The 20,411-nt window shown below is 43.2% G+C and overlaps 1 protein-coding gene across 1 annotated transcript in view; it reads right to left on the bottom strand.

Annotated features, from left to right (window-relative positions):
• Nucleotides 1–452: 452 nt before the first annotated feature.
• POLR3F (RNA polymerase III subunit F) overlaps nucleotides 453–20,411 on the bottom strand; it is a 153,065-nt gene continuing 133,106 nt past the window's right edge. Inside the window, exons 6-9 of the mRNA XM_070940861.1 lie at nucleotides 17,436–17,579; nucleotides 16,006–16,113; nucleotides 14,739–14,930; nucleotides 453–808 (exon numbers count right to left, since the gene is read on the bottom strand). Of these exons, the coding sequence (XP_070796962.1) occupies nucleotides 731–808; nucleotides 14,739–14,930; nucleotides 16,006–16,113; nucleotides 17,436–17,579 (522 nt within the window). The 3' untranslated portion in view covers nucleotides 453–730. The remainder of the gene's footprint in view (nucleotides 809–14,738; nucleotides 14,931–16,005; nucleotides 16,114–17,435; nucleotides 17,580–20,411) is intronic.

Here is a 20,411-nt window from a genome sequence, read left to right as displayed (position 1 = left end):
TGCCTGCAACCCCGCACTGGTTTCCCCCACCCGGTACTAACAGGCCTGCCAGGCCCCCAGGTTGGTTGAAAGAAGGAGAAGAAGGCATGACAGGTTCTGTGCAAGCAGGCCTGAGCCGCCCAGGCCCCGAGCCACCATGATGCAAATGAAGCTGGGAAGAAATGAGCTGACAGATCCAGCCTGCCTACCGCGAAGGCGTGGGCTTAGAGCTGCCCAGCAGGGGGCACCGTAGCGCCTAAAAGCCTTAGGCTTAGGACGTATCTGCATATGGGCAGACCTGCCTGGAGACGGATAGAGGAGCGGTGTCTCGGTTCCTAAGACCATCGAAAATATGTGTTTTCCGATGGTCTTAGGCGACCCCTGTGAAAGGGTCGTTCGACCCCCTGAGGGGTCGCGACCCACAGGTTGGGAACCGCTGCTCTAATAAGACAATCTTAACACATACTGCAGGATTCAGTTGCAACTCACAGGTTCATTTTATTCAGCACAGCAAACTAATACTCTTAGCCAAAATTTAATTTGTCTCTTAAAGCTGTTTCATTCTATCCCTATGTATCTTGCTATGTATCTTACTTGGAAGCAGGAATGTAGATTCAATCCTACAGCAGCTCATTTAGCACATGGCAGGGCAGTCAATTTTTTCACCCAATAGTATCAACCCAATAGTTTTCTAATAAAAAGTTTGATTCATCAGGTTTAAAGTTTCAGAGCCAATTTCTTCATTTGATTCCTAAAATTCTAGCCATTCCATCATGTAAATACAGTTTGCAGGAGCTACTTCTCCACCTTCATGGCAATCATCAAAAACCTAGGAAGGGAATAAGATACAAATATGATACATTATTTGATCAATTAAATTGTATCAACTGATATTTGCAAACAATTCTGTGAACAATTTATATACAAGTAACCTTATCTCTAAAGTCTGTAAGTGTAGAGTAGTGCTAGCTGCTACTCAGAGAATCTATGAATCTATGAAGACACCCAAATTATATAGAATAACAGAACTGGAAAGGATTTGGAAGTTTTCAAGTCCAACCATCTGCTCAAGCAGGAAACCCTATATCATGGTTTCTTAAAATCTTCTAGTGATCAAGCACCTACAACTTCTGAAGGCAAGCCACTCGACTGTCAGGAAATTACTTATTTCTAGTCTGGTGTTCTGACCCAGCCTTAGCAGAACCAATAAACAGACTCCTGGTCCCGAAAACCCCACTCTTTATTTAGCTACTGTGAATTACTGTCATTCACACACTGAAAAGTCTAAACAATAATTCTTCCAAGGGTTAGGAAGGTCTGAAGGACCTTCAGGAAGGATAATGTCTGAAGGATAAGGTCTGACCTGAAGGATAAGGTCTGAAGTAAAGACCTTATCAGTTCCTTGGGATAATTGCCAGGCCGGGAGCTTCTAGCCGCAAAGCTGTAAATTCAATTCTGGCAAGCAATCTCTGAGGCACAAACAATGAGCAAATCTTCCAACAGAAATCCAAACGGTTGTCTCCCACAACTACCATTCCCCTTTTCCTTCTATTTATTCCCCAGCCAGGGAGGGATCATTCAGCGTCCACGTGTGCCTTGCTTCCTGAATTGACCCCTGGTCCTCAGTTGTTCTCCTCTCCTCAGAGCTCTGCACATTCATGCATCTGGAACAGGCCCCAGCTATTCTTCCTACCCACTTATCTCAGCCTCTTAAGGCAGCTGCCTCTCCGGAGGCTGGGAAATGTCGGACGGCCCTGGCTCTATCTCTGCTTCTGATGCAGAGCATCCATTGGAGCTTTCCCCAGACTCCAGAACTGGCCCAAATTCCTCCCTAACCTCTTCATTGTCAGTCTGCTGCCAGCTCTGCTGGCAGCTGGTGGGACACAACACTGCATGGCCCTTCCCCTGGGTCTGACGATCCGGGTCCAGTGATGGGAATTGGTCGTGGAAGGCCTGCACCAAAGCAGATGCATGCACGGAGGATGCATGCATGTGAAATCCTCTGCCCATAACCCTTCCACTCAATCAGATACTGGAACCATCCTTTCAGCCACCGGGGGTCCCAAATGCTGGTGACCTTATACTCAGGTGGCCTATCTCCATCACGTTGGTCTGTCGAGGGACGGTCTGGTTGGCAGAGTGGACAGGCTAGCCATTCTGGAACAAGGAGGGATCGACGAAAGACCAGATGGACTCGCAGTATGTGTGGCAATGTCAGGCGATGACTGCTTCAACAGGGAAAGGGCCAAGTTAGACCAGTGGTCTAACTTCTTGACCGGCTGGTCTGACGGAAGATGCCTGGTGGACAGCCATACCCGTTCCCCCATAGCCAACACCAGTGTTGCTTGTTGAGACTAGTCCATGACTTTCTTATAGTCATCCTTTCTCCAGATACTGTTGCACCAATTGATGGACAGTCTGTAACTCGGCCAGATAGTCGTTAGCCACCGGAACTGGTGAGTCAAGTTGCATGAGGGGAAAGAACCAAAGGTCCACATTGGCCAAGAAAGGTATCATTTGCGTGGAGATGTGCTGCAAGTTGTTGAACGCGAACTCTGCCACTGCCAGATAATCCACCCAATTATCCTGCTTCTGTTTCACGAAGCAGTGCAGGTATTGCTCCAGGATCCCAATTACTTTCTCTGTCCCACCATTGGTTTCTGGATGATGCACCAACAGGTAGATTTTCATGTCTAAGGCCATCATCAGCCCTTTCCAGAACTGGACTGTAAATTGAGCCCCTCTGTCCGAAATGACCCTATCAGGTAGGCTGTGCATGTGTTTGGATAAACATGTGGGTGGTGATGTGGGCTGTTAGTAAACCACGACACAGAATGAAATGCGCCATCTTCGTCAGCATGTCTACCACCACAAACACGGTCATAAATCCAGAGGATCCATCAAGAAGTCCATGGAAATGGTGCCCCAGGGTCCCTCCGGTGTCGGCAATGGCTGGAGCAGCCCGGCAGGGTGGGGGGGGATGGTCCTGTTGCCAACTTGGCCTGCCAGCACTGTACACAAGATGTGACGTAGGCTTGGACATCATGTCATAATTGGGGCCACCAGAAGGTACAGGAAACCAGGTTCAAGGACTTGAAGAGGCCAAAGTGCCCCACGGCAGGATTAACATGGCATTGAGAGAGGATATGTCCCCAGAGCGGCCCCACTGGCACATATAGCCTGTCTCAATACCTCAAGAGCCTTGATAGTACAGTGGTTTAGTGCACCCTGTTATTAACACAGCTGCCTGCAATTTCTGCTGATTCGAATCTCTCCAAGGCTCAAGGTTGACTCAGCCTTCCATCCTTTCTAAGGTAGGTGAAATGAGGACCCAGTTTGTGGGGGCAATAAGCTGACTTTGTATAAAATATACAAAAGAATGAAGGCTATTGCTTAACGCATTGTAAGCCGCCCTGAGTCTCCGGAGAAGGGCAGCATATAAATCAAATTAAAAAAAAAAAAAGAGTTCCTTTGTGAATGTGTTTTGACCTAGGCTTCCTTTATCTTCTTTGACACGCTGCCAAAGACCTAATTGGCAATTATCTTGGCAAAGCCACACGGAAACACAGAGTCAAAACGGAGCTTCACTACAAACCGACACCATCCACAATGTTGCTTCCTGCTTCCTTTATGTCTTATGGGAGGGATTTCCAAGCCTTACTCCCGAGTCATCCCTTTTGTTTAAACTGTTCTTGCCTTCTGGCAGTTCTGCACATGCGTGCACTAGGAACAGACTCCCCCTGTTCCTCTGTCTCTCTGATGTCTGACTCCGCAGGCTCCAGAGTCCGCACATAACTCCCAGATGGCCCTGGCCCCATCTCTGCCTCTGATGCAGAGCCCTCATCCAAGCCTTCCCCAGAACTGGCCCATGTTCCTCTGCTGACTCTGCTGCCAGCTCTGCAGGCTGCTGGCGGACCACAACAGAATGTCCATTGAGAGGCGGGTCCCACCTCTTCCCGCTGTTGCTCCACCCAAGCGTTGTGTCACTGCGCTTCTAGTATCTGAGCCCATAGGTCCAGAGCCGTTCCAACAGTTCAGAAATAAGGGGCAGAGGATACACACAGTGATGGCATTTAATTTGCGGTAGTTGCAACAGAGCCTCAAGTCTCCGATCTTCTTCACAAACAACACCGGTGCGGACACTGGCCGGATAAAACCCTGAGCCAAATTTTGGTCCAGGAAGTCCTGCAATGCGGCCAACTCAGGGTCACACATAGAGTACAAATAGGAATGGCACATCTGGAAGCAAATCAATGGGGCAGTTGTATGGCCGGTGAGGGGGCAAGTGGTCCGCCTCTTGCTTGCTGAAGACATCTGCGAAGTCCACCAGGTCAGAAGGCAGGGACATCCTGGGCAGACTCAGCAACTGGCCTGCGCAGATTTGTTGGGTGTGGTCCATGCATTGCAAACTTAGGAAGGTGATTGGGTTCTGGGACCAGTAGATTTGTGGATCGTGCATCTGGAGCCAAGCCAAGCCCAAGACCATGGGGAAATGCAGGCTGGAGGTAATGTAAAACTGGATGGCTTCCTCATGAGAGCTGATGGCCAGGCACAAGGGTTGCGTGGCGGCCTTAATTGGCCCAGACAGGAGCACGCCGCCGTCCATGATCTCCATGAGCATAGGGGGATCCACCGGACAGTGAGGGACAGAATATTTGGCCGCAAACGCCACATCCATAAAATTTGTCCATCCACGCCACATTCGTGGTGGCCCCGGAGTCGATCAGGGTGTGTGCCAGAATCTCATGTGGACTACTGGACAGAAACACTTGTGTTGCCAGGATCAAGTGCCGGGGGGAGGGGTCGGGGGCCACCTGATGGGCGTGACTGTGTTGGTGTGTGCCTGACCCATCTGGAACAGGCCCCAGCTGTTCTTCCTCCCCATTTATCTCAGCCTCCGAAGGCAGCTGCCTCTCCAGTGGCTGGGAAATGTTGGACAGCCCTGGCTCTCTCTCTACTTCCGACGCACAGCATCCAGCAGAGCCTTCCCCAGACTCCAGAACCAGCCCAGGTTTCTCCCCAACTTCCTCAGTATTCAAGTCTGTTGCAAGCTCTGCTGGCAGCAGGTGGGACACAACAGATGGATCTCTCCTTGATTAGTTTCCATCTATTGTTTCTTGTCCTGTGTTCAGGTGCTCTGGAGAATAAATTAACCCTGTCTTCTTTGTGGCAGCTCCTTAGATATTGGAAGATTGCTATCAAGTCACCCCAGTCCTTCTTTTCATTAGATTAGACCAGGGGTCTGCAACCTTAAACACTCAAAGAGCCACTAGGGTCCGTTTCCCATAGAAAACAAAACACTGGGAGCCACAAAATCTGGGTTGGTGTGGCCAACTTGACATCACTCACTCCCACCCAGTCACATGACCCCCAGCCATGCCTAGCCAGGTTTTGTGGCTCCCTGTGTTTTCTTTTCTATGGGAAATAGAAATCTCTCTGTCTCTCTCCCTGATCTCTCTCCCTCCCTCCCTCTCATCTCTCTTTCTCTATCTCTCACTCCCTCTCTTTGCTCTCATCTGTTTTTTCTCTCTATCTTTCTCTCATCCCTCTCTCTTTTCTCTTTCATCTTTCTTTTTCTGTCTCCCTTTTCCTCCCTCCCTCATCTCTTTCTCTCATCTCTTTTTCTCTTATCTCCCTCCCTCTCCCTCTCCCTCTCATCCCCCTCTCTCATTTCTTTCTCTTTCATCTGTTTCTCTTTTTCTGTCTCCCTCTCGCTCCCTCCCATCTCTGTGAAGTTTCTGAAAGATGCCCTAATTAATTCATGAGCCACGAGCCAAACTTCAAAAGAAATACAGTCATTTATTAAGAGCACTATTTTGGCAATATTCGGATGCAGTTAGAACTAATCCCATATAGATTTACGTTCCCCCATGACCCTGTCTCTCCCCTCCTCCCTGGCCATGTCATAAATCACATTCTCCAATTACCCACTTTGGCTGGCTGTGAAACCCAAAGCTCTCCTACTGACTGCGGTAGAAAGGCATCTGTGGAATGTAGTTTCAGTTAGGGAAATCAATCAGCTCCATCAGTTCTCCCTCCCTCCTGCTCATGGCAACTTGAAAGCTTTGCAAGTTGACAATCTCTCTCATCTCTCTTTTTCTCTTATCTTCCTCTCATCCCCCTCTTCTTCATCTTTTTTTCTCTCTCTTTCTCCTCCCTCTCTCTCTGTGTGTGTGTGTGTGTATGTATATGTGACGAAATGGGGTTGAGGGGTACCCCGGACCGTGAACCAGCTCATGAGTAAACACACTGAGACTGAAATAATTCTGACAGAGGTGTCTTGTGTAAAAATATAATTTACTTTAAAACATTTAAAAGGCACTATGTCTTTAAGAAAACACATTAAAAACAAAGTCTTATCTGGGTATGTGAAGCAAGGCTATCTCCCTAGATCCCTCTCCACAATACCGAAACAGTTCACAAAAGGATAAAGCTAGCATGAAGGTAAGCAGCTTCGGCGTCGATACATCATCAAGGCCATCATAATGGGAGCAGCACGAACTTCACAGCTGAAAGTCACCTGAAGTAAAAACAGTTCAAACAACAAACAACAAACATTTCTTGAAGCTTGTGGGAGGAAGAAGGTCCAGCAACAGCAGTCCCGATGATAGCTTGCGTGCTACAAAACAGCAAAAGGCAAGCATCCGTGGGAGTCTCTCTGTAGCGGCGTCTGGAGTCCTTATCTGCATTCTTCTCCCATCTGCGGCATTGCACCAAACTTCCTGCAGGAGCTGTGCATTTAGGCCTAGAAGACTAGGCCCGAGTAGCAAGCAAAAGGTCCTTGCTTATATAGGGAGTTAACCTGCAATTAACTAGGGCGGGGAAGGCTTGCAGGTAATTGGCAACAGTAGATGGCTTGGTTAAAACCATACTGTTTGTGAGTAGGCAGATAGCCACAGCAATCCTGGAAACACTCGTGACAATATATATATATACAATATATATATATATCTTGCTCCCTGTCCCTATGTCTCTTCTCACTCTCTTGGAAAGCCCTGCGTGTTCTCCTCGGGGCTTTTCGCTACACGGTTTTCTTTCTTCCTTTTGGAAATCCGGGCTGGCTGAGGAATGAGCGAACCCATGGCAGAGGCTTCCCTCCTCCTCCTCTCGTGCACACCCTCCCAGCACCTCTGGCCCTCTGGTGCTCACCCACAATTCTCATACTCCTCCAGGCCCGGTGTTGTGGCCCGTCAGCGGCCTGTGCAGCTAGTAGCTGATTCCAACAGCGAGGAGGCTGGTGTGGTGCTGCGCCAGCAGCCTGTGCAGCTGGCATTCGAGTCAGACAATGAGGAGGCTGGAAAAGATGTGGTGCCAGAGGCGGGGATTCAGCCAGGGCCTTCAGAACCTCCCATAAGTGAAGAGGAAGAAGAGGAGGAGCCTCTTCTCGATGCACAGGCACGCAGAGCTGCCAAAAGGCAGGAGTCGTTCCTCAGGAGGAGGTCTCCTCGAAAGTAAGGCTTGGGGCTAATTGGCCACTCCCTTAACCTATTTAAGGAAGGACGACGACTGAGGCAATTTGCAGGGAACAACTTCGTTCACTCTCCTTTGTGTCTTGATCTTAGTTCTCTACAAATTGCTTCTGGTCTTTCTGCCAACCATAGTAAGATTACAATTATTTATTCTTTGAATTCTTGTAGGCTGTTAAGAAAGTTAATTAACAGCCTTTGTTTGAAAAAGACTGATTTAATTTAGTAAACTAAGATTTGTACAGACTTTGTATGTGCTGCGTTCTTTGGGGTCCGTAGCTGGGGCAGAACACCCAGCTTGCTGAGGGGCGGAGCAGCCCTGACACCTCTGCTTACTCCGCCCCCCATGGCCCCAGCCATTGCTGCCCAGGGTAGGCACAGGAAACGAAAGCAAGCAGAAACATAGCTCTCACTGGGGCGAAAGAGCTGAGATCGGGGAAGGCACAGGCAACAGAAAATGGCACATTTGAAAGGTGGCAAATAGCGTCCCGCCGCAAGAGCTGGGCCACGCCTGTCCACCATCCAACTTGCCAATGGCTTCTGCTGGGCCATCTCCCCCTCCCGCTGGGCTGTTTTGCTCGGCACTCAGTGGGGGAAGGGAGTGGTTCTCCACACTGCTTTCTTCTTTCTCTTGGCCCCACCTACAAGGGAGGAGGAAGGCCAGGCTTGGGGGATGGCCCCCACCCTGCAGGGTCCTCCCCCGCCGTTCTCTCCCAGCCCTCTTTACTGGAGGCAACAGCAAACGTTCCATGACAAAGGTGGAATACTGTTGCCACGCAAAGGCAAGTGCAGGGGTGCTTCACTCCTGTACTAAAGCTTCGACAATGCCACTGCTGCGACAGGACGATGGCTCTTTCATCCCTCTGCTGTGACAGGGTGGCAGGGAGCCGCAGCAGAGGGCCCAAAGAGCCACATGCGGCTCTGGAGCCGCATGTTGCCCATCCCCGGACTAGACATACTCAATTCCTTCAACTTTCTTTATGTTTTAGCCTCCAGTCTTCTAATTGCATCACGCTCATGTTGGAAGCACCAAGGCACTTCCAGTTTGAAAGGATTAATTGGTGACATCACTGTTATCCAGAAGACACCCAGTTGGGGGCTTCTTTCATGTCCCAAGGAGAAGCTGGAGCAAGGGATAGGAAGTCACCCCACGGCAGCACTCCAGTCTTGAATGCAGGCTTGCTACTTATCAAGCCAGCATCCTAACCACATGAGCCACCATGTGCCTAATCTCTAATCATAAATTGGTTGCTTGTGGCCTATTTTATCAAATGCCTTACTGAAGTCCAAGCAAATTATGCCTATGTATTTAGCTGGTCCATTAACTTTGTCACTTTGTCAAAGAATGCAATAAGGTTTGGTTGGAATGACGGGGTTTTGACAAACCCATGTTGGCTTCTGATTATAAGTGCTTGCTTTGAGGTGTTCGCAGATGTGTTGCTTGATTAGCTTGATTTGTCTTTTCCAGGATCTTCCCAGGTATTATGAAGCACAAGAAAGTACAACTTCATCCAGAAGCAACTCCCTCAACATTAGTTGACAGAATCCTAGAATAATCTGATTCATTTTACCAATCAATTTATTAGACAATTGGAGACCAACAACTATTACTATAATCCTAAACTGCAATATTCAAGTGCCATATTTTAAAATGGGCTTTGAAAGAGAAGTTAGTGCAATAGAATAATGCACCAATATTACCAAAATAATCACAGACTTAACTGGAAATCTAAAAGTTTTATTTGGAAGTAACTGCAGTCTATCAATAATACACTAATCTGGAGGCTAGGATTGAATATAGCTGCCTAATGAAATAAGGGGTGCCCCAAGCCAAAGACATCCTATACCTTGAATGAGAAAGTAAAATCAAAGAGGCCTTGGGATCTTTGTGACTACACAGCTTTTTTTTTCAGGAAAAGGAAGCCCCACAGAGAACTATATATACATTTGTTGATGAACTCAAATTTCCAAGTGCTGAGAGCCAGTTTGATCTAGTGGTTAAGGTATCAAGCTTGAAAGTAGGACATTGTAAGTTTAAGTCCTGCCTTAGCCTTGAAAGTCAACTGGGCTAGTCACTTTCTCTCAGCCCAGCCCACCTCACAGGATTTTTGTGGGGAGGAAAGTGTGCTATATACATTCACCACCTTGAGTTATTTGTAAAAATAATAAAGGTGGGATAAAATAATTAACAGATTGTCATGTTTCCTACCATTTGAATTAACAGTAATTCAACTATTTTTGTTGTACTGCCAACCTTTTATGAACAGTAATTGGGGGGGGGGCAAAGAATATGTATAATAGATGCATTTCATATCCTGGTTGCTAGGAAGAAGCTTCAAGGATAAATGTCAATGGTAGCTGAGCAGTACACAAGGTTTTCATGCATATTGATAAATCTGGTTTTTGTCTATTCTTTCTTGGAGGTTTATCTTAAATTCACAATCATCTTTCAGACAATTAATTAAACTACTTTCTGGATTAGATACTAGAAATATATTTTGAATACAACATTTACAGGTTTTAACAGTTTAACTGTTTTGTTTCTGAATATAATTTAAACGGCTAATGTTTAATCTAAGTCTCTCTCTCTCTCTCTCTGGACTACTATAACTTGCTCTATAGGGGACTGCTCTTGAAGATGACATAAAAACTTCAGCTAAATATAAGATATAATTATTCATATACAGAGGAAATGCCCAAAGGTACACTGACTACTAAACTGTTTCTGCATGGCGTTCATGTTGACTGTAATAGCTATTCGATTCTCCCCCCACCTTTATTTTGGTCAAGTCAACTTGGCATATTAAATATTCCTGCCTGCTATTTTCCCCAAAACTTAGTGAGGTGGTCTGAACCTGGGAGTCTGTGAGAATGATTGCTCTTGAACTAATATTGAGAAAACCTGTTAAAACTTGTGTCTTTAGGTGGGTATGGGGGATTGAGAAATTGATAAAACCTGTACCTGAGATGTCTGTGAGCATTGCTTATTATTTTTTTATTGCTATTATTGCTGAGGACTTTGTTTCTATGGGCTTCTATAAATTTATTGCAATAAAGATTATAAACAGACCAGAATGAAATAAAGTATAGGTTGGACACCAACAGCTTAAGGTTCTCTTAAAAGTAAATAAAAACAATGTAGCATCAACTGTTTGCAGATATTAACAGCCACCATGCAAAACTTAACAATATTGTGTATGATGGAAGTTACTTTAACTGAAACACAACTCTGTAAAATCATCAGAATGACATAAAACATGGAATAGTAAGAGGGGGGGAAATTATTTTTTTTGCAGTCATTTAGAGCAACACGTAAGAGTACCAGAGTCACAGAAATACCATATTTTTCGGAGTATAAGACGCACCAGAGTATAAGATGCACCTACCTTTTTTGGTGAGGAAAAGAAGAAAAAGAAATCTCCCTCTGCCTCTGAGCAAACAGCAAACAGCCTGCTTTACTTTCATTTTCGTTTTCAATATAGCTTGATTAGCACAAGGGAAAAAAAAAATCTGCTCCAGCAATTTACCTTTTTGCAGCAAGCAGCACAGCCCTGCACAAAACAGCTGAGAGTCAGGAGGCAGATGGAATCAACTTGTGCTAATTAGGCTGTGCTGAAGCTGAAATGAGCTGTTTTTTCTTGCTGTTTGCTTGCAAGGAGGTAACTGCTGCGAGGCAGAGGCCAAAGGGTGGGACGCCAGTGGGTGGACGGGGCTACATTCGGTGTATAAGATGCACCTAAATTTTCACCCACTTTTAGGGGGGGGGAAGGTGCGTCTTATACTCTGAAAAATATGGTAGGTACAGGCTAGTCTGTATTAGTTATCCTACCAAACTGCTGGACCCTAGCTGGGTCTAAAGAAACATACATGCTGGGGATGATGAAATAATAAAAATCAGCCAGTTGCCATCTGCCATGCCATGTTTGTTTCCTAAATGAGTCTGAACTGAGGCTAATTAATCTTGATATTCAGTATCTAGAAGCCTTCAGGCTATTCTGAAAGTAAAATCTATAAAACATCCACAATAAAAGAATTCACATCACTATTTGGAACAAAACTGAAACTGGTTGGACCAAACAAGGAATCTAATCTGTTCTTCTTGAGGAGTTAGGGGACAGAAAAGAGTATTGTTTCATATTTCTGTAACCCATTTGGCTTACTTATGTGATTGAAGAGGCACAAACGTTCTTGCAAGAAACAAGCTAGCTATCTTGGGAGTCTACTTTCAGACTGTGAAACCACCCTTTCTACAAAGAAGTTGGCCTTCACCTGTCTCCCAGAGCTACAAGCAGCCCCCAAATTCCCTTTGAATGGAGTAAGGGTGCTATGATTACTGAAAATCAGTGACAGACTTTAAAGCAGTATACAGCTTTAGACAGTTTATTTATTTGATTTATATCAGGAGTGTCAAACTCGTGTCATCACGATGTCATGTGACGTATCGTGACTTTCCCCCCCTTCGCTAAAATGGGGGTGGATATGGCCAGCACGTAACGCATCTGACCTGTGGGCCATGAGTTTGACACCCTTGATTTATATCCCTTCTTTATTTGTACAACTCAAGGTAACATAAATAATGTTCCTTCCTTACTTGTTTTCCACACAACACAGAGATGAGTTAGTCCAAGACACTCATCTGGCATCTATGCCTAACCAAAGAATAAAATTCAGTCTCAAGGATTCTAACCCAAATCCTCACTACTATGTTGATACTCAAAACTTTTTCTCAAAAGATCAAAGAGAAGAAAAAAAAGATATCACTCTCCTCCATCAGAAAAAAAATCCCCATGAATTTTCAGTTCAGCTCATATGTCTGATTTAGCTTGGTCCACTGCAACCCACACAATTAACTAAGGCCCTCAACGATCAAAGGCTGCTCAGTTCTCCTTTACAGTCAGGTCCAGAAATATTGGGACATCGACACAATTCTAACATCTTTGGCTCTATACACCACCACAATGGAGTTGGAATGAAACAAACACAATGTGCGTTAACTGCAGACTGTCAGCTTTAATTTGAGGGTATGTACATCCAACTCAGGTTAACGGTGTAGGACTTACAGCAGTTTGCATATGTGCCTCCCACTTGTTAAGGGACCAAAAGTAATGGGACAGAATAATAATCATAAATCAAACTTTCCCTTCTTAATACTTGGTTGCAAATCCTTTGCAGTCAATCACAGCCTGAAGTCTGGAACGCATAGACATCACCAGACACTGGGTTTCATCCCTGGTGATGCTCTGCCAGGCCTCTACTGTAACTGTCTTCAGTTCCTGCTTGTTCTTGGGGCATTTTCCCTTCAGTTTTGTCTTCAGCAAGTGAAATGCATGCTCAATGGGATTCAGGTCAGGTGATTGACTTGGCCATTGCATAACATTCCGCTTCTGTCCCTTCAAAAACTCTTTGGTTGCTTTTGCAGTATGCTTTGGGTCAATGTCCATCTGCACTGTGAAGCGCCGTCCAATGAGTTCTGCAGCATTTGGCTGAATGTGAGCAGATAATATTGCCCGAAACACTTCAGAATTCATCCTGCTGCTTTTGTCAGCAGTCACATCATCAATAAATGCAAGAGAACCAGTTCCATTGGCAGCCATACATGCCCACGCCATGACACTACCACCACCATGCTTCACTGATGAGGTGGTATGCTTAGGATCATGAGCAATTCCTTTCCTTCTCCATACTCTTCTCTTCCCATCACTCTGGTACAAGTTGATCTTGGTCTCATCTGTCCACAGGATCTTGTTCCAGAACTGTGAAGGCTTTGTTAAATGTTGTTTGGCAAACTCTAATCTGGCCTTCCTGTTTTTGAGGCTCACCAATGGTTTACATCTTGTGGTGAACCCTCTGTATTCACTCTGGTGAAGTCTTCTCTTGATTGTTGACTTTGACACACATACACCTACCTCCTGGAGAGTGTTCTTGATCTGGCCAACTGTTGTGAAGGGTGTTTTCTTCACCAGGGAAAGAATTCTTCGGTCATCCACCACACTTGTTTTCCATGGTCTCCCAGGTCTTTTGGTGTTGCTGAGCTCACCGGTGCATTCCTTCTTTTTGAGAATGTTCCAAACAGTTGTTTTGGCCACGCCTAATGTTCTTGCTATCTCTCTGATGGGTTTGTTTTGTTTCTTCAGCCTAATGATGGCTTGCTTCACTGATAGTGACAGCTCTTTGGATCTCATCTTGAAAGTTGACAGCAACAGATTCCAAATGCAAATAGCACACTTGAAATGAACTCTGGGCCTTTTATCAGCACATTGTAATTGGGGTAATGAGGGAATATCACACACCTGGCCATGGAACAGCTGAGAAGCCAATTGTCCCATTACTTTTGGTCCCTTAACAAGTGGGAGGCACATATACAAATTGCTGTAAGTCCTACACCGTTCACCTGAGTTGGATGTACATACCCTCAAATTAAAGCTGACAGTCTGCAGTTAACGCATATTGTGTTTGTTTCATTCCAACTCCATTGTGGTGGTGTATAGAGCCAAAGATGTTAGAATTGTGTTGATGTCCCAATATTTCTGGACCTGACTGTATATTCATGGCAAAAACAATTTTAACTTTGCCTATCTTTTAATCACTGACATTTTTAACTTCTCCTTGATATTTCAACACTAAATAAATTAAACCTGGAATGAGCAAATAAACTACTAGCAATATAAGCCAAATAATAAATTTTGCTGAAAAATATCAATCCAGTAGTTTCTACAACATATTCTCACCAACTTGCTTGAATGATTTCCCATTCCTGCTTAATTATTTTACCAGATATAAAACAATAAATACCCTGTACAGGTAGTCCTCAACTTACAACCACAATTGAGTCCAAAATTCCTGTTGCTAAGTGAGATATTTGTTAAGTGAGTTTTGCCCATTTTACAATATTTTTTGCCACAGTTGTTAAGTGAATCACCGTAGTTGTTTAGTAATATGCATGTTAAGTGAATCTGGCTTTCCCCACTGATTTTGCTTGTCAGAAGGGTACAAAAGCTGTATGACCACGGGACACTGCAACTATCACAAATATGAGTCAGATGCCAAGCATCTGAATTTTGATCACATGACCATGAAGATGCTGCTCACATAAGCAGGGATGCTGCAACAGTCATACGTGAGAAAACTGATCATGTCACTTTTTCCAGTGCTGCTATAACTTTGAACGTCACTAAATGAAGTAAGAATACAGGTTCTAAAGTCTAATTTGAATGACTGATATGCAGATAAATTTTAATGAGTCACACTAGTAAAACATCTGATCTCAATATATTATACCTGAGGAATACTTACTGGACAAAGTCCGCAAGGTATCCGTATCAACCCAGTGGGTTGTATGACTGGACTGATAGCTCTGTAGAGTTTCATGTGCCCATCTACACTCCCTGCTGATGCTTCCTTTGCAGCAATAATGGTCATTTCTACTTTTCCATCATATATTAAGGTATTTAAAATTGTTTCTATGTCCTCCATTGACAATTCCACCTAAAGAATTTAAAAAGCTCAAGTAAGAATTCTTTAAGAAAAGGCGTATACTGATGCTTGAAAAGCAGGCTATTGTAAATGCTTCTATAACACAACTAATTGAACAGAACTGTTTTTTAAAAATCCAGCATGATTTCAGCATGAAAGAATTAACTTATTAGTTTAGTTATCAAGACATGTGGTAAAGACAATTGCTTTCCAATTACATAGACTATGCAAGATCCCTCTGAGGGAGATGGGCAGTCTAGAAATACAAAATATAAATAAATAAAAACAATAAAGAGGAGTAAAATTGCCAGAGGTAGGCTGAATATCCATTTTAAAAAGGAAACATCGTTCAACCAAAAGCAGAGTTTAAATATTCTAGAAAAAAAAAAGGAATAAAGAGCGCTTTAAATCAAGTGGATCATAAAACTCATCTGCTGAATCAGAGCTCTCTCTAATTCAGAATTAATTTTGCATGATATGATGCAAAGAGGCCATCCAATACTATTAAAAAATATGCCCATGAAAAAATATGTCCATAATTTTTTTCTATCAGGTTTAATCTTAATTTTCTTCAAAACTGAAATCTGTTTTATTATTAAAAGTAATTGCTTAACCCAATAATCAAGCATTTCTTCAAGGTACATTCTGAAGCTATACATTTTAGTTTAAAAGTCTTGCTTGAACCCAGACTGCTATTGCTTTCAGGGAAAAAAAAATACTTCCTTTTCTTTTTCATTCTCTCTTTCTTTCCATATTTCTGTGGATAAAATCTAAAAAATAGGATCTAATTTTTAATAAATAATATTCAAATGGATTTATAATCCAATTTATTATTTTTAAAAATGGATCCTGAAAGCCATTGGTAAAAATTAACCATCATTCAGATACCTTTTACAACAAAATGAGTTAGGACCAATAGCAGCAGCTTAAGTCCCCATAAGGTGACCACTGCATTAATGCAGTTCAACTAAAGGTGGGCTTCCACATGATCTACAAATACAACAAAAAAGAAAATGCCTATTATTTTTCAAGACACAATATTGTTCTTTAAGTACAAAATGAAAAACTAATACACCAATGGTCTTACCTTACTGATACCTAGCTCACTGATATATTTCCACACCTCGTGAGAAGATGCGAATGAACTATTTCTTTGTATCATAGGATTCTGCTTGGTTTCTCGAGCTGCTTCAGCCTACAAGATAATACCAATGAAAAAAAAAGATGTACTAGAGAAGCCACCTATATCAGTGGATAAGGATATTTTAGCTGGATTGAATTCAAAGATGTTTGTAGGTAAGCTATTCATATAGTGTTTTAAAGAAGCATTTCTTGGCATCAAAATAATTAACCTTTAACAAATGCCTCTGTGGCTTCCTTTGCTGCACTTCATTGACTTCTTCAACATTAATAAGTTTCTTTTTAAAAACAAATACTATAAACTTTTAAAAAATGAATTTTTAAAAATTATTTTTCATTCATAGTCTAGAGTCATAATGATACTTAACAATAACTTAATTACCATTAACTGGCCTATTTTTTTTCTTCAGAAAAGTGCTTGCAACTTTCTTCAGAGAATAGAAGAAAGCACAAAGGGATTTGTTATCTCATGATTTAATTTTATTCAATAATGAGTTAGAGTTGAAATGACACAAATATTGGAATAAAACTATATGAAATGCTGAGATTTTCAGTGCTATCAAAAGCTAAAGATAGATAGTATATATGTATTCTGGAAAGCAGAATGTTAGAAATTCAAACATGTAAATTAGAATTCTCTGTAATATACTAGGACTCTAGTCTTTTTTTCTGCCACATAAAAGTACCACATCTGCCATATTAAATGCCTAACCAGCTTGTGGGATCATTACATGAAACATCTGCCTTTTTAGTTATATCCCAGGGATCCTTTCCTTAGGAATAACTTTAATGTATTCAAACTGTTCAGGAAAAAATCCATTATAGCATCCACTATAAGATGCAAGATCCAATTTGAATACTCTGAAGTATCACAAATTTATAGAGTTAGAAATGATCATTAATACTATCCAATTTCTTGCTCTATAAAATTTATATACAGCTGAAGAGAATCTACAAATTTGATAAAAGTAGGGACTGGAAATCTTAAAGAGACTTGTTGCAATGGTCTGCAGTGAAAGTTGGACAGCTTTAGAGAAACCTTATTAAGTACAGAATGATAGCTATCACCATTACAATTAGTTCGGATACATTGTCCTGTTGTAACTGACCCATTTTTTTCTTATTTTTCCCCCTTTGCACAGCAGAGAGATTGGAGATGAAGGAATTAAAAGAGAATGAGTATGCACACAATGGGGAACAAATTGGGCTTTTTGTGTTGCATACCCGCAGCTCCCAGTGCTGCCAATACTACCACAATGTTTCTGTGGGTATTCGGAATTGAGTAACTGCTTACTCCCTCATAATTCCCTCTTGTAAGAGGGGAAAGAAGGGAAAGGGAAAGGGAAAGAATGTATGCAAATTACACGAGTCATTTACCTTAGTCTGAAGAAATTTAAAACACTGTTGATTTAGCACCTCTACAAATTCAGATTCGAAGTCTTGGTCACTATACCAAGCTCCTCCTGTCACAGAACGATCCGGCTGGAGATTGTACAACATGTACACTTTCTTCTTGGATGCCTATTGAGTTAATGACATATTTTATTCAACTCCTCTGCAATATGAAAAACCTTCTAATATTTATCTTTAAGAAAATTTATCCTGTACGATACAGGTATTCCTCAACTTACAATGATTTGTTTAGTGATTATTTGAAATTACAATGCCACTGAAAAAAGTGACATGACCATTTTTCAAATTTATGACTGTTGCAGCATCCCCATGGTCACTTGATCAAAATTTGGAGATTGGAAGTTGGCAATTTGGCATGTATTTATGTTTGCAATGTCCTGGGGTCATGTGATCACCTTTTGTGACTTTCTGACAATCAAAGTCAATGAAAAAACTAGATTCACTTAACGTCCATGTTACTAACAACTGCAGTGATTCACTTAACAACTCTGCAAGAAAAATTGTAAAATGGGGCAAAACACAGTTAATAACTGTCTTGCTAACTACAGAAATTTTTTATTTAATTGTAGTTATAAACTGAGAACTACCTGTATGTGCTCCAGGGTCTTTGGAAGATATGGTTCAATGCAGTGGTGGGATTCAATTTTTTTAACAACCGGTTCTGTGGGCGTGGCTTAGTTGGGGGTGTGGCTTGGTGGTCATGTGACCGGGTGGGCGTGGCTAGCTGGTCATGTGACCTGTGGGCGTGGCTATCTGCATAGGGACTACAGAGGGCTGAAAAAAGTCATTTCTGACTGGTCCTCGCACTTTTGACCAGTCCTCGCACTTATGACCAGTCTTATTTCACTATGAGTCTTAGTTTTCCTGACTTTATCTTTGCAAGTTTGGGCTATTTGTTGGTATTTTGCCTTAATTATATGTCCCTCTTTCCATTTTTTGTACTTATCTTTTTTGACTTTCAGTTTATCAGAGAGTTCTTTTAATCATGCGGGTTTCTTGTTTTTCTTTTTCAGCAGTATTGAGCTGGATTGGGCTTTTATAATCATACTTTATAGAGTTTCCCAAACTTCTTGAGTTGTTTTCCCCTTTACAATTTTCATCTATGGAATCCTTCCCAACCTATTTCTAAATTTGTTAAAATCAGCTTTTTTAAAATCTAAGGCACTGGTTTGATTATGTTCTAATTTTTGTGTTTCCATTATATTGAATTCCAATATGACATAGTCACTCTCTCCCAAAGTTCTGGCTACTTGAACCCTCTCTATAATTTCTTCTCTATTAGTAAGAATTAGGTCCAGTATAGCTGTCCTTCTAATTCCCACTTCTACCTTTTAGATGACAAAGTTGTCAGCCAGGTTGGTCAGGAACCTGTTTGATCTCTCACTTGATGCAGAATTTGTCTCCCAGTTGATGTCAGGGTAAAGTCCCCCATTACTAATGTGATGTGTTTCCTACAGATATGTTAACTGGTTAACAAAAAGTTTGTCTATTTCTTCTGCTTGGTTGGGTAGCCTGTAGTATACATTTATGGCAATCTCATTTTTCTTTTCTTTTATATTGACCCATATGCATTCCGAGAGGCTTTCATTCTTGGTTTTGTGCATTTTTGTAGAGATGTAGTGATCTCTTATATATAATGCAACTCCACCTCCTCTTTTATTCAGTCTGTTTCTTTTGAAAGTTTGTATCCCTCCATTCCGGTCATGAGTTTCATCCCACCAATGAAGCTTTAGGTAATGGCACCTATTGTCAGCCCTGGAACCATCTTTAAATTGGAATCTTCAGGGCTGCCACAGCAGTGGATGGGCAAGCTGTGGGAACAGGAGGGGGATGGAGACAGTGTGGGGTGTATAGCCATAACAACATATTTTCCCTTGAGAGTCAAGGACGTCCAGCCTGCACCTGAAGAGGCGTGACTGGGAGTCAACTACAATTGGGACAGCGACCTGATTTGACCATGTGACACCCATGTGGATGCAGGGGAAGGAACTTTGACTTTACTTTGGGTGGGGAGAACCCAGGGCATTCAGATTCGGGTTTTCCCAGATGTTCCAATATGACATCTCTAATAAATTCAAGCATTGAGAAAAATGCCTGCCTTCAAATTTTGGTTTCATTGGGGGTGTTACTTGGAACCCTAACATTAATCCGAATCTCCTTTTAAAACCTATCAAGCAGCTCCCCATGCCACAGGTTTGCTGTCCAGGGTTCTGAGCCCCGGGCACTTTCCTGGTCTACCGGGTAGCACAAAGACTCAGGGAAAATAGAGGGAAAAAATGACCATGGAGAGAGCCACCGGGACTAGCTTGGATATTGCCTGCGGGACCTTCTGCTATCCCTCAGCAGCTGTGGTAGCTGAAGCGGAGGCTGTGGAGGCCAAGTGTCCAGCCCAAAGAGCTGGCACCCTGGCAGATCACACAGATGGAACCTTCTGAAGGGGTGAATCAACAGGAATCCCACCACCAAAGGATTGGTTGGTGTGGTGAACTTCCAGGAGTCCCAGATTGCATTGGGACGGACCGAGCACACCAGTCTTTCAGTGGAGAACAACTAGACCCCACAAGCTTAGTAAGTCCAGAGAGTGGGGTCTTTAGCCACCATCTCAAAGCCAGTCGCTAGTTGGCCTCCCAGAGAGGTTTGGCCAGCTCAGTGTGGGCAGCATTGCCCAACTCCCTCCAAGCAGCCAGCCTGGTTGGGTACTGACTCAGCCCACATTCACCTTCCCAGGCCATGGCGGCACGACCATCCAGAGTGGAGTATCTGCCTCGTTCCACTTGGCATAAAGAACACTGCGCCAAAATCTTTCCCACCGGGCCCGGTCTATTGGGATGACAGCTCCAATGGGAACTAATGCTAGCCAGCAACAGGGGCCTCTGGGTCAATCCAGCCTGGGATGGCGGAGGGAGACATTGTTGCTGCCAAGACTGACTCCTCCTCCTC

Source organism: Pituophis catenifer, unplaced genomic scaffold (genome assembly GCF_029215685.1).
Source record: "Pituophis catenifer annectens isolate HBS135680 unplaced genomic scaffold, rPitCat1.0.hap2 SCAF_3, whole genome shotgun sequence".
In the NCBI taxonomy this organism is placed as follows: Eukaryota; Metazoa; Chordata; class Lepidosauria; order Squamata; family Colubridae; genus Pituophis; species Pituophis catenifer.
This window is presented reverse-complemented; position numbering and strand designations above follow the sequence as displayed.